The sequence below is a fragment of the Nansenia antarctica genome (assembly GCF_963989245.1).
Source record: "Nansenia antarctica genome assembly, chromosome: 18".
Lineage (NCBI taxonomy): Eukaryota > Metazoa > Chordata > Actinopteri > Argentiniformes > Microstomatidae > Nansenia > Nansenia antarctica.
Window position 1 is genome coordinate 19,211,445 of NC_137691.1, and position 14,427 is coordinate 19,225,871.

The 14,427-nt window shown below is 41.0% G+C and overlaps 2 protein-coding genes across 4 annotated transcripts; both read left to right on the forward strand.

Annotated features, from left to right (window-relative positions):
- Nucleotides 1-3,915: 3,915 nt before the first annotated feature.
- tshba (thyroid stimulating hormone subunit beta a) lies at nt 3,916-4,705 on the forward strand (the record flags this gene model as incomplete). Its single annotated transcript, XM_080548604.1, has 2 exons — nt 3,916-4,077; nt 4,424-4,705. The coding sequence occupies 2 exons, from the start codon at nt 3,916-3,918 to the stop codon at nt 4,703-4,705; spliced, it is 444 nt and encodes a 147-aa protein (XP_080404730.1).
- A 2,502-nt stretch (nt 4,706-7,207) lies between these two features.
- Nucleotides 7,208-14,041, forward strand: slc25a55a (solute carrier family 25 member 55a). Of its 3 annotated transcripts, none has more exons than XM_080548419.1 (10): nt 7,208-7,281; nt 8,019-8,154; nt 8,355-8,480; nt 8,988-9,043; nt 11,326-11,416; nt 11,514-11,632; nt 11,772-11,964; nt 12,161-12,315; nt 12,424-12,499; nt 12,689-14,041. In XM_080548419.1, exons 2-10 carry the CDS (start codon nt 8,135-8,137, stop codon nt 12,837-12,839), a joined length of 987 nt encoding a protein of 328 aa, XP_080404545.1. In that variant the 5' UTR covers nt 7,208-7,281; nt 8,019-8,134; the 3' UTR covers nt 12,840-14,041. The 3 variants fall into 3 exon arrangements, with proteins under 3 accessions (XP_080404545.1, XP_080404547.1, XP_080404546.1); XM_080548421.1 differs by having other exon boundaries at nt 11,775-11,964; XM_080548420.1 differs by lacking the exon at nt 7,208-7,281 and having other exon boundaries at nt 8,012-8,154.
- Nucleotides 14,042-14,427: the final 386 nt, after the last annotated feature.

The following is a 14,427-nucleotide window of genomic DNA, read 5'->3' on the forward strand; positions in this document are numbered from 1 at the left end:
AGCCTTCCAAGATTGTAAAATGAAACGAACAAAGGACACTCAATAAAACTGAGAAGAAACTGTTCTTCTCTTCATCTCTGTCCTGGCATGCATGGTTAGGTCGACTATATTGTAACTGTTGAAGCATGAAGAGGGTTCAGCAATATGAAGTCCTATTTATGGACACCAAGACAAGGTTACTCAACTTTTAGTGATTAGAAGGATTTCCACCCAAGCAAAGCAACGTCAGTTTTGAGATAACCACATACTATGTCTTGAAGTCACCACTGTTAGATCCCCTGTCAGTCTGGCAACTAGTCAATTTGGTTAAAAAAATAATGTAATAGCACATACATCTGATGATGAAATCAAATCTCCTTAATTAATTTTTCCATGTGAAATGCAGAGTACATTTTAAAAAAATCAATGGCATTCTTCGTAGTTTCTTGGCAGAGACAGTGATACTCCACACAATCATTAACGTCAAATTAAAACACAGGGTGTCATACAGGGGTCATACAGGGGTCGTAAAGCTGCTTGACAGCTCGATATCTCTTATCTCTCCCCATCCGGATGAGGAAAACTCAAATATGTGTCTTTTAAACAACGTGTAGAAAGGGCCACAGTTCTAGTTTTGGTTCATGGATATCAGAAATCACTGAGCACAGGGCTTTTACCCATCTCACCAATCTCAAGTTGGGATTCAGTCTAAGTTGATTTGGCCACCTAATTCCAATAGAATCCTTGACAGAAAACGTCATGACATACAATACGTAATGGGACAGTGAAGCAGTGAAGAAGTTTATTCTTTTGGCTCTATATACTGCAAAGGTTTGGATTTTAAATAAATTACTATTAGGTTAAACTAAGAGATTGACAGCTTTTATTTCAGGGTATTTTTGTATGTTGGTTTCACCATTCAGAAATGACAGAATGATGAAGCTCAACCAATCAATTCGGAGGCATTTGCTTGTACTCTAGCAGACAAGACATTAATGATGTTCCAAATTGTTGATTTTGGCAAGCCTAAGATTTTGACTCTTTCTTATTTCAGGTAGAGTTTTTAGAGTTTTCAGTCTAATAATGACTTCCTTGACTTTGATTGACGCCTCGTTGGTCCTCATGTTAGCAGACTAAAGGCAAGCACAAAGTCTAGAATCAATACAAGACATTAACAGCTTTCTTATCCAAGTAGGCTAAAGGAAGGGACAGTAGGTCCTGGATACTAGATTTCAGGGGTAACCAGACCCGCCGAGATCCAAGTAGGCTAAAGGAAGGGACAGTAGGTCCTGGATACTGTATTTTAGGGGTAACCAGACCCCAGGAAGGGACAATAAGTCCTGGATTTTAGGGGTAACCAGACCCCAGGAAGGGACAATAAGTCCTGGATTTTAGGGGTAACCACACCCCGGTTGAAATACCCTGCAAACCAAGTGAGAAGGGTAGGACATTGCGGGTGGAGTAGCGTGCAAGGCAGGGCTGCGAACCCAGGCCAGGGGGAGTCCGGTGCAGGTCCCACGTTAGCATGCCTCCACTCACAAGGGGTGCTAAAACAATGTTGTTACGCAATATTGTATTTTATCTTTACCTGTTCTTTTTACTGTTTTCCCCTGCTTTTATATTCATGCTATGCTTGTATATGTTTTTATATATGTTTTTATATTCACTTTGTTCTTATTCCTGTTGTAAAGCACTTTGAGCTGCATTTCTTGTATGAAAGGTGCTATATAAATAAAGCTTTACTTACTTACTTACTTACTTATGCCAACACATGATGTGACAGAAAATACCTGACTATCCAGAAATCTCTGTCAATCCATATTTTCATATGTAAACAATTCCCAAGCTTTCTACTTTAACCTCATAGTACTATGCAGTACAATGGTGGTGAAGAATGGATAATGCTACTTACCGCTATTTGTGGCTGTTTGGAAGTGGCATATACAGTGGGGGAAATACGTATTTGAAGTATTTGCTGATTTTATAAATTTGCCCACTTACAAAGAAATGAGCGGTCTATAATTTTAATCGTAGGTTTATTTTAACAGTTTAACAGCTGATCAAATACTTATTTCCCTCCACTATATAGCAGAACTATAGATCTGACATATGAAATGCCATGCAGTCATTACCCCCTGCATAGTTACCTATCACTAACATTCTTGTCTTATTTATATCACGATTTGCACTTTTGGTTGGTTGCTTAATTGCATTTCATTGTATAGTACTTGTACTATAAAGTTTAATCTAATCTAATCTAATCTAATGTTCAGATAAACAGTTTGAAACACACCCTCAGCTTGTGCTAAGAGAGCAATCTTGGAAACTAAGTGTGCTGTACTGCTCTGTCCAGAACATTGAGTCACAGATACTGGACATTGTATCTGAAGGCATGTATACAATTGAGGAACACTTTGATTGAGGTTTAATTTGCCCTTTTATGTTGCCTGAGTGCTCCCAGTCGGTCAACGGTCCACAGCCAAGCCCCTAGTCATTACCACCATGCAAGTGTGATAGAAAAAAAAGTGTATTTTACTTTGCTATTCATGTACATTATACATGACTATGACATCATTGGAGGAATCAAATTAACTTCCAAAAACGATGTGCGGACCATTGCAAAGCCATTTGCAATGATCCATAGTTCAATGGTGTTGGATTACACCTCTGTAATATAGAATCCTTGATGGTTTTATATTTCAAAACCATCAAGGTTTCTAGGTCATCTTATTCTTGGATTTTCAACATCTTAATCATTATAGTTACAGTATGCATTGCAGCCCTACTGATACCTTCATGTGTGCACAGACTGTTTTCACAGACTGTCAGAAATTCTACTTTGCTCTTGTTTACCAGTTTATAGTACATTAAAAAGTATTTACTGTAAATGTTGAGACCATATCAACAGTGTACTGATGAGAAATATGCTTTATTTTTAATTTTTTTATAATGCTCTTGCATATTCTTTGGAATTTTGGAATGTTTATATATATATATATATATATATATATATATATATATATATATATATATATATATATATATATATATATAATTACATCTCCAACACAGCAGGCATCTCATGAAGAATTGAATTGAACTTTTTCTGAATTTATGCCATGACTTTTTTTGGGTTGTGCCATCCAGTGGCCATTACCCATACTGCAATATAATTAGTTTCTGCAAAATGGAGCATGAGCTGAGTGGCAAGTTTGAGTTATGATCTACATTACAGCTTTGTTACTGGTGGATGACCTGTGTTTATAGAGGCTATATCATTCATAAAAACATGTCATTCTCATAATGGTCCGGAGACTCATACGTCCCCTCTGTCTGATGGGAGATCATGTGTTGTCAGGATTAAGGCGGATTAGTATGGTTGTATAAAGACCCCCTCATGCACACAGCAGCAGCATCATCAGGCTGGCAGGTGCCCACATATCCCCCGGTGAGTGAGTACAGTACTGTGCAGGGCAGACATGACAAAACGTGAGCGTAGAATGATAAGGTTCTATCTCCGTTTAGGGCAGTTCAGAGATATTGAGCGTCAAAGTTTTTACAAAGTTTTGTGAGATGGAACCTTTGTATTTTATGAATTACTAACTAAAAAAATTTCAACATTTTAAAAATAACACCACACAGGCATTCATAAACACCTAATGGATCAGATGATGTAAAATGGAGATAGAACCTTATAATTCTAACTTCACGAAAAGCATTGAAGAAGCTGGTGGAGCTGATAAACGCAGGGGCGCAGTCATGCTGCAGGAACTCCACATCCAGGATGTGGTCCAGATTGATCTCAGTTCAAGAGTTTAACCTGTTACATTTTTTAGGAGGGAGGTTCATAGGATTGCATATATACTGTTTCATTTCTTATCTTGTCCTCTAGCTATCTACTTTAACCTCCATGCAGGTACTTGATTGCCTGAGGAGATGGATTCTTCTGTGTTCGTCTGTGGTCTCCTCTGTCTGCTATTCAGGCCAGCTGTTCCCGTGTGTGCACCTACTGAGTACACTCTCTATGTGGAGAAGAATGAGTGTAGCTACTGCGTGGCTATCAACACCACCATTTGTATGGGTTTCTGCTACTCAAGGGTAAATGCCATCATCCGACAGTATCTCTCCTTAGTTTGCCATGGTTTTATTGAGTTGAATTTGCTCTGACTATGTTTTTATAGACACGCTGGATTTTTTACAATTTAGAATGTTTATGCCTAATATAAAACATACTGAATGCTGCACCCTCTGGTCCCCTTATACATGATCTAATGTGCAATTGGAGGAGAGATGTTGACCTTGTTAGCAGAACTAAACAAATCCATCAGATACTCAGGCATCTTCGACCTGTCATTAATACCTGATTTGCGCTCGTTTACTTGTTGTGTATGTTATGTGTGTGTCTGTGTGCCTGTGTCCTGCCACGGTGGCTATACTAATGTAGGACAGCAACATGAAGGAGCTGGCTGGACCGCGGTTCCTGATCCAGAGGGGCTGCACCTATGACGAGGTGGAGTATCGTACGGCCATACTGCCTGGCTGTTCCCTCCACGCCAACCCGCTCTTCACCTACCCAGTGGCTCTCAGCTGCCACTGTGGCACCTGCAACACAGATAGCGAAGAGTGTGCCCAAAAGGCCAGCAGTGGAGATGGTGCCAGGTGCTCCAAGCCCCTCAGACACATCTACCCATACCCTGGCCAGAGCAACTACATCCACCTCAACTGATGTTCTCTAGATGTGCTGGGTGGATTTGCTGTTTCGATCTATCCCATAGTTTCTGTTAGAGTTGTTAGCATTTCTAAAGTATCAATTTTGCTAGACATCTTTGTCAGTTGCTAATGGATACAGTACATAGACATAGTTGTGTAATAGCACCATTGTTGCCTTTTGTGTTTTGGCATGTGGATGGGCTTTTTGTTTACGTCTCTTTTTACAATGGAGTCTGATCCTATTTTTGTCCCCCTCGTGAGTTGTTGAAATCCCTCTGTCTGCCCTCTGACTCCTATACTGTAACTATGTTGTTGACTGTGAAAACCAAATACTTGGATGGCAGTTGATTAAAGCTGAAGGCTGTAAATAATTCCGACTAATCTGCATTAATCACATCCTGTTAAGGAACATCTTGCAGTGTTAGTCACACACACACACACACAAACACACACACACACACACACACACACACACATACGCACACACACACGCGCACACACACACACACACACACACACACACACACACACACAACACCGACGGCAACCCAGTGACAATAATGAGCTCTGCTCTCTTTACCTCAGCTATCTGTCTGGTATAGCAGCTATACATTAAATGATAGAGTGGTTAAACATAACCTTTTTCTTGTATAATGTACAACGATATGTTTCAAAAGGTTTTAAGAGTAGCTTTGTGCGAAAAATGCTTATAGGACACATCATTGTGTTTTTACTTAAACAGTGATTTTGACATAAATCACTACTTTCACAATTACTGTCATTTAACCTACGGTATTGTATTCCATACAATGCTTGTTGTACCCTATTGTTGTTCCAAATGATCCTGAGTCACAGCTTTTGTCTATTTCTGGTCAGCAGGTCAGCAACTCAGAATGGGAAATGGAGGAATGTCTGATAACCCTATCATGTGACTAATGTCACTCCAGTGCACAATTCTACATAAAAGACGGTTTATAAAAGACAGTCATGTGACTCACTCCCAATCAGGGTGACCAGTGTTATCGCAGGCTGAAGGATCATTGAGGGGAAACGCAGGCCGGGGGGGCGGGCGAGAGAGAGAGATAGGGAGGCAGAGATGGGAAGTGACACTATGGATCCAATGTGGAGCAGATAAGCATTCATAAACAATGATTTCCACACCACAAGCTGCACCTTGCATTTCTCTGCATTAACAAGAACATTCACATTAGATGCCATTATGTTTCTTTTATTTCCTTCCATAAACTACCCTCCTGGTTACAACACAGTAGGTACATTGGACTTGGCATACAAATCATGTTAAACTCATTGATGACCCCTTGACTTCTATCCAGACTGATGATGCTGTGGCTTACAGTCGAGGTCAGTGGTGTATTTTAAGATTGGGTAGACGTGAAGGATAATGTTTAGTTTGTTGTGCTTCCATTCCACACTACAAAAAGAGAACTGCTGACCAGATTTACTCGAAGAAAATTAGACTAATCATAGAACAGATTAGTACGAATTGTTCAGCTGACATTTCCCTTCAAGCTGTGTTTTGAAAACCAAAGTCCTGATAGCGTATTGGATAAAGCAATTGACCAAATGGAATTTGCCCTCATCAGCATTCTTTGGACAGAAGAGAGTTATATAGGCCACATACCTATGACCGCTCCCTTCAAACACAACTCTGAGGGTTTTGTTTTGTTCTTCTCTTTCAGTTGGTAATTATATGCCCAACAGAAACAAGTGTAATGGTAAAAATCAGGTCCCTGTTTAGTTTAGTTCCTTTCATATTCAGAGTTTTTACTTACGACGAAATAAGCAATATGGTGAAAGAAGCAATATTTGGGCGTACAGCATATGTTTTGGACACAAAACACTTTGATGATATAAACACCTCTAAGGAACCTTGATGGAATGTTTATGCAACACACGTGACATTCAGACATGGCTCCCTCTGCCTGTGTTCACAGGGCCTGTGGTAGGGGTGGTAGGGGTCATTGAAGTTGAAAGCATTCTTGACAGTTGGGAAATAGTTTATGTTTAAGTTTTATATTTCTAGTCAGAGCTGGACAATTTTCAAATGCTAATAACACCATAGATTGCAAAACAATAATGTATTTGACTCCAGCACAATCACTTATTCAGGTCTGATCTACATGCATGACTGTGTATGGCCCTATCTAGAAATAACCTGCTCTCCTATTGTCCGGGTCAGGACACTTGTGTAGATGTGAAAAAACTGGCAAAATTGGCAATAAGCATGGTGGTTGGACTTTATCGTCTGATAGGCTGGGTGGAATTTCCATTTTGTTTACAAATCTCCAATCTTTGTTCAGATCTACAACATGTCTGGGGAGTAGGGGCCTGGGGGTCGGCATTGATTTACAGAGCCAAAACCTACAACTAAAGAAATGACCAATGAACCGTCAGTATGTAAATGATCACATCACGATTGGCTGGATCTGAACCCTCGTTTTAACGTTCTAGCTCCGCCTCTTTTAGGAAATGAATGGAATTTTCCACTCCGCTGAAACCTGCTGCCAGCCAGACAGACAGACAGACTCACTGAGACACTCACTACTTCATCTGATAACAGCTCAGTCATAGGTGAGTATAATTAGATAGTTATTTAGCTAACGTTATCGTGAATTAATTCATCATAGTTATTTCTAGCTGCAGAGACAGTCAGTCTGTCTTTGAGGCTCACTGTTCTAGTAACAATGGTCTGGTTCGTTAGCATAGCATAGCTAGCTGGGTATGAAATGCATAACTGCCGCACCTCATATGAGCATTGCAAACAAATGCAGAGGGTCTAGTTGAATTAAATTATATTATTATGTTCGAGTATTTTTCTTTTTTTGTAGTACGCTAGGTTTACATTTCGACACATTTAATTTGACTGAATTAATTATTTCCGGTATTGTGAATAGACAATTGATCACCGAAACAATGTAAATGCCATGTATGTTGTGTGAGATTGTGAATGTTACTTGGTAAGACTTTGCATGGGTGAGCACCGTTCCTGATACTATGTCGCTTCAGAGCCAGTGGTAACTTGCCACATTCCTGAATCATCCATCAAAGCGGAAGTGAGTAGAGCGATAGCAATGTATGTAAATGAATATGCCCAAATATAGTTTTCCGGTTGATGGCCGTGTGCACTGTGTACACGCCCCCTGGAGGCACGTCACTGCATCACACACTCGTGAGATCAACTCGTCAAAGCAGGGAAATGTGCGTGGGATAGGCTTTGGACATGTAAGCTAGGGGAAATTAACTTACTCCAGAGAGACTGATGGGTATGACTATATAAACCTGCCTCCCCAACAACTGTCTCTATTCAGGATTCAACTCAGTAGCTGTTTGGCACTTGATCTGAAGACGGACCGCTACTCTCAGCCCCAGCAGACCTTCTCCCAGCTCCTGTCTTCTTGCTTCTGTTACCTTACTGAAAGTCACTATGTCTCAACAGCAGATCAGGTAGGTCTACCTTGGAGTTTTGCACTTTGGGAACTATTTTATAGGTTATTTTGTACCAGACGAAGAGCCAGATCTCTCTCACGTCTACATTTTAATGTTCTCAAACTTTTGATCACATTTGGTCATTTGTCTTAGTTTTGTTTAATATCCATAAATGTTCTTGAAATTGTATGTTAAGTAATAAGAATTTTTTTCTCCAGCCTACCTGCTAAGCTTATCAATGGTGGCATTGCTGGTATTGTGGGGGTCACCTGTGTGTTCCCCATCGACCTGGTGAAGACCAGGTTACAGAACCAGAGGCAAGGACACCAGGTCTACAAAAACATGTAAGTCAATGTTATGCTTGCCATGAATCACTCAATAGCTATGTTGGGTCACGCAGCTTCGACTTCAAATAATGTAGTCATTATAAGAGCATAGACTATAATTATAACAGGCCCCTTGGCACGTGACGTCACATTCCCGTCATTGTTCCCTAGTACTGCCCCCCACGAGCGTGGCCTAATCCTCAGGAATGTGCGATGGAGGTGGAAATGTTTCTGTTTGGTTCACCCATTCAGCTGCTGTCTCTGCCCCGAGCCTTTGATGTTCCTTCCTCCTCACTCTATCAACACAGGACCAAGGATAATGGATAGGGTTTACATTACAGAGCCTTGTCAAACAGGTGCTCAGTAGTGATAGAAAAGACTGGCATAAGTGTAGATAGTTACAACATCTGTAGTTTGTTAGCTGGATGTTATGAAAAACATTGGGTTGTAAAACATTTGAACAGTTTGAGGTTAAATTGAAGAAAAGATAACTCATTCTGTCATGTTGTTTTTTCTCTCTCAAAGGGTGGACTGCCTCATCAAAACAGTGAAATCTGAAGGATTCTTTGGAATGTATAGAGGTAAGATTCGTTCTCAGTTCTTTTATATTATAGTGATGATATAGGATCTTGTCAATGTCTAGCATGTTGGGCCTCATTCATAATTCTTGGCGAAATGCTGATTTTACTACTGTAGGACATTGACACTGGCTCTGTAATCGCATTGTTGGGTCCTCTAATTAACTTGACTGTTACCCCTGTTGTGTTTTGTAGCCTAGTGACCTACATATTCAGTATAGTAATGGCCTATACTATCTAATGATTAAAGTAGCATAGTAGTAGCCTATAATATCTAATGACTAAAGTAGCATCTCCCCTCAGTAGTTCAGTGGATGAATAGTAGTGATGTCAGTGTTTCCTCTAGGATTTTTCACATTAGTGGCGGTGTGTTCAGTTTATGAATTTCGAAAAATTTTCCGCGTGCGCGCACTGGCGCTCTAAACAAAGACGTAAAAACCGGCTAACGTTACTGTTTACACAAGTAAAATCAGTGTGACAGTCAGATGGAGCATTCGGTAAACAACCAACAGCAAGGTAATGCATCAGCTGAGTTAAAGAAAACAAACTCTTACCTTTGATGACACCGACATGATGCCTGCTTACCCGTACCTCCGCCGTTCTGTTCGTGATGATTTTAGAGGCAATAGATTATTTTTGCCCCGCGCATATTGCTATGAATAGTTCGAAGCTAGCGTTAGGTGCGAGGCTGCTCGGTTAGCCCATTAGCGGGAACATTATTTGTTTCACAAAATAGGCTGATTTAGTTGACCATGAACATCAGACTATATTACGAATGTTCATCTAAAATACTCTATACTGAGCACTGGTATAAGAACATGAACCAGAGAACAGCAGTAAATGCAATAACCCACAGTCGTCGCTGATGATGTTGCATTTTCGATTAGGATACGGGATTAAAGGGACGGGCGACGGGCTAAGAGAGAGAGTGAGGAGAGGGATTTCCTGAAATCCAAATGTCCCGCGAAATTCGGACCATTCACAAAACTGTTTTGCAGAGGCGCCGCGCGCCTGTTGAGAGCGATTCAGTCTCAGTCACAAACGACGAGGTTAATTGCAACATTGTAACGTTTTGTAACTTACTACACACTAAATCGTAACGAAATGTAGGTCTGGAGGCGGCCTAAATCTAGCTTCAATCTGCATTTTTTCTGTTCTCCGGTCATAATAACTGAATTAATTAGTGGCGGAGAAAATTCATTCGGGGCGGCCCGCCACGAATAAATGCATATAGAGGAAACACTGGATGTCAAACCTTTGTAATTGTTTGTGATGAGAGGGGAACTTTTCTCATGCAAACTGTTTTCGGTTTGGTAATGTAGACTTGTAGAATCTCCTTACTCAATCCCATCAAAAACAAATGTAATTTTCCCTGTGAAAACGCACCTTTTTATTTGATGGATTTTAGGTAGATAATGTTATGAGGGACATGTGAGGGATGTTTTCATTGTGCTGTATGTTGTGGGGAGGATGGAGCCCGGTTATTCTGGGTCTCCACTTGTGTGAGGAATGCTGTTTGTTTGCATCTGTGTTTTTCATATTACAGACTCTGGTCCCCCTGGGATATTGAAGGCTAGCCGATAAGGCCCAGCCACACTGGAGGCAAATCATTTAATGGTTCTTACAACACTGCACTATCTCAAACTAGGCACCAATTGTTGTTTTTTTATGTCATATTTGTTCAGTATTGTGTTCCTTGTCTTTCTTATTATCAGTGAACCTTGTCACTCTTCTTGTCTGTTCTGTCGACACTCTCTTTCATTCACTGTCCTGTTCACTAACATCTCTGACTCCTTGTCATACTGTAGAGTTGTTTTCTTTTCTGCCTGTTGAGCTACTTTACATTTTTGTCTGTCTGTCTTTCCACTCACATGTAGATCTTCCCACATTGTCGACCTTTGTGTAGTCGATTACTAAGATAGACACTTTCTATCTCGCATCCCCCCTTTATTCTTTTCTCATCTATTTTCCTCTTGTTGTGGTAGTTAAGTTCTGCTTGGTTCTCATTTATGTTTCAACTCATGTAATTCATGTCATTGCTCTTGAAATAATCCCCCTCCATTATCATGCCTTAGCAGTCACACAGAGCCTAGCTCTTGTTTTGTCTTTCATATTAAGTGTGTGTTAGATAACTAGCTATATATTCAGTGGCATTGTATACTTAATGGATATTGGTGGTGGGGGTGGGGAGTGTTTTGGGACTGTTTTTTGATGTGACTTTCTTGTGCATGGAAAAATGTTTAGTGTGAAGATTTTTGCTAATTTATCAATGGTATTATTTCCAGGTGCTGCTGTAAATCTGGCCCTGGTCACTCCTGAGAAGGCTATCAAACTAGCAGCCAATGACTTCTTCCGCCACCACCTTGGCAAAGATGGGTAGGTGACAGTTTCACATGTAAGACATTTATCGACCCACCCAGTAAAGGTTGACAGATCCGTGTTTGGTTTTTAACATCCCTCTTTATCATTCCAGTAATGGACTGACTGTGTTCAAGGAGATGCTGGCAGGATGTGGTGCAGGCATGTGCCAAGTCGTCATCACTACGCCCATGGAAATGCTCAAGATTCAACTTCAGGACGCTGGCAGACTAGGTATGCAAACACAATACATTTGCCTGTTTAATTCACCCACAGAATTGAATAAGAATTGCAATTGCAACTCTGGATACAGCACGTATTGACTATTACAGCTAGGCCTACATATGTGAATGTATATCTGTTTAATTGACAGCAGCCCAGCAGAGGAAGCCAGCCATGTTGTCTTCTACCAAGTTGGCCGCCACCAGCACGGTTCTAAGCCGCTCCTACAACGTGACTCCAGCCCCTGCAGCCCCGGCCGTGTCGGCCACTCAGATCGCCAGGGAGCTTCTCCGGACCCAGGGCATCCAGGGGCTCTACAAAGGCCTCGGAGCCACGCTCATGAGGTAACTGCTCAGGTCCCACTGGTCTAAACTGGGTCAGGGTGGGTTAGCATGAGCTGTATCAGAAGAGATGCATTTTGGTATCTGGGGGACAGTTTCCTGGCCCCAGATTAATCTGGGATAATCTGTTTTCAACAGGCTTAATCCGTGTCTAGGAAAATACCTACCACTCATCGGTTCCTGTTTTTCTGTGTTTCAGAGATGTTCCGTTCTCCATGGTCTATTTCCCTCTCTTCGCCCACTTGAATCACCAGGGGAAGCCCAGCGCTGAGGAGTCGGCACCCTTCTACTGGGCCTTCCTTTCTGGCTGTGGGGCTGGCTCCGTTGCAGCCGTGGCAGTCAACCCCGTTGATGGTGAGTCCCTGGCCTGTATCCATCTGTGTCCATCCATTGTTGGCTTGTTAGCTTAGCTTTCTGCAGGTGTTTATTTGGTCTTTACACGTCCCTGCTCTTTTATTTCAGTGGTCAAGACAAGACTGCAGTCTCTGAGTAAAGGAGCCAACGAGGAGAGCTACAATGGTGTAGTCGACTGTGTGAGGTAAAGTCACTATTTGGTCATGGAGTCGATAGTGTTGTCACGACAACACATACTTTAGAACACAACAGCCAACAAGATCTCTTGATGTCTTGGAACGAACTCATGTCTACTTGATTGTAAATGCAATTAATTGTTAATGTTCTGTGCAATTAATGCGTTAATGTTCTCCTCTCTCTTGTCTCCCTGTAGAAAGATAATGGTGAAGGAGGGTCCTTCTGCCTTCCTGAAGGGGGCGGGCTGCAGGGCGCTGGTCATCGCCCCTCTCTTTGGCATCGCACAGGTCATGTACTTCGTTGGCATCGGGGAATATATCATTGACCACTCGCCTCTCAACTTCTAGTACAACATTGACCACCTCGCCTCGCTCTGCCTCATGGGACCCTCTCACACACTGGAGGAAGTATATATCAGCAAACGACTGGCAGCTACACACCACCAGCATATATCTTAAAGAAAATATACAACGAGAAACTGTTGAGACACAAAAGCTTTCCGAGCATAGCGGAACTCTGTGGGCGTCAACTTCCCGTGTGGTCTGTACGCCTGTACTGCACTTCCCCGTTGGGGGTTCTGGCTTATTGAATGGTCTGACCAATGTTTGCACATGAAGGTGTCAGCTTTGCTGAACTGGGGACTTGCAGTGTCATTTCTGTCCCCTCTGAGTATCCCTCTGTGAGGGAGGTGGGTGGGTAAGACTTCAACTGAATGACACTTGAGATTTTCAATCATTTTCATTTTTTTATTCTTTGTTTTTTAGGACATTTATATTTGATAACTTAAAGATTCCACCTTGTGCTGTGTGATGAAATAGTGTGCAGCTATGACATTTCTGTGATTTTTTTCAAAGTGTTGGTCATGTATTTGCAAGCTCATGACATCAAGCCTTCTGATCGGATTCTCACATGTGAAGTGGATTTCATTGAACTGTATGTCTGAAGAGGCCAATGGATTAACTCTAGAAATAGATTTTTAAGATTTAAAAAACAAAACAAAAAAAAGTCTGTTTTATTTGAATTGACTTTGATCACAAAGTTTCAGTCTGTGAAAAAGGGACCAAGTTGGTCCACAACTACACACATAGTACACATGCTTCACAGACGCACCCATATTAGTTTATGGAACTAATAACACAGTTGACTTTTTGTTGTGTATATACTTATAATCTGTTGAGTACTTGAAATGCATTTATGCACAGTATATGCAGTAGGTTTGTGAAAAGTATATTATATTTGTGTCCACATTCATTCAGGGCTCTAGTAGACAGAATAGGTGAAGACTTAATTTAGAATATAGTTTTGTTTTTAATAGTTTGTTCTTGTACCACTGAATTTCACTAATTCCTTCTGGGTTAGTATTTGCCTCGACTGTGAAGAAGCTCTTAGCTAGGCTGTATGTTGATGACAACTAGGCCTGCCAAATAGCATCACTGACACCATCTGCATCACATATTTCAAAGCAAGGAAATTACTGTTACATCACTTTGTATGTTGTATGTCTAGTCTTTTTTGTATATTCATTTATGAAATAAAGTTTTACACATTTCAGATGTTCTCTTCTCTCTGTCCTACTACTCATGGACAATTTATTTTTCAGAACGTGAACGTGAGGTTAGGCTGGTTTTACGAGGCTACCTGCCCTCTACCTGATGATCAAAGTAAGAAGTGCTAATGGTCTGTCACTGTCTCTGAGAAGACCCATTGCCAGAACATTCAAGAAATACACTCTTGATTTGTTCTAATTACTGTTTACTTCACAGGCGATTTATACAGTTATAGTCCACTGGAAATTTCTTGGACCCAGACATGGTGATTCTTATGAACTTTTATGATTGATCTATAGGCCTAGTGGATGAAATTCAACTTGGTTGCTAAGAGTTGCATGTTGGGCAATTTGAATAATTAGCATATTATGCTAACTAATCGCTAAAA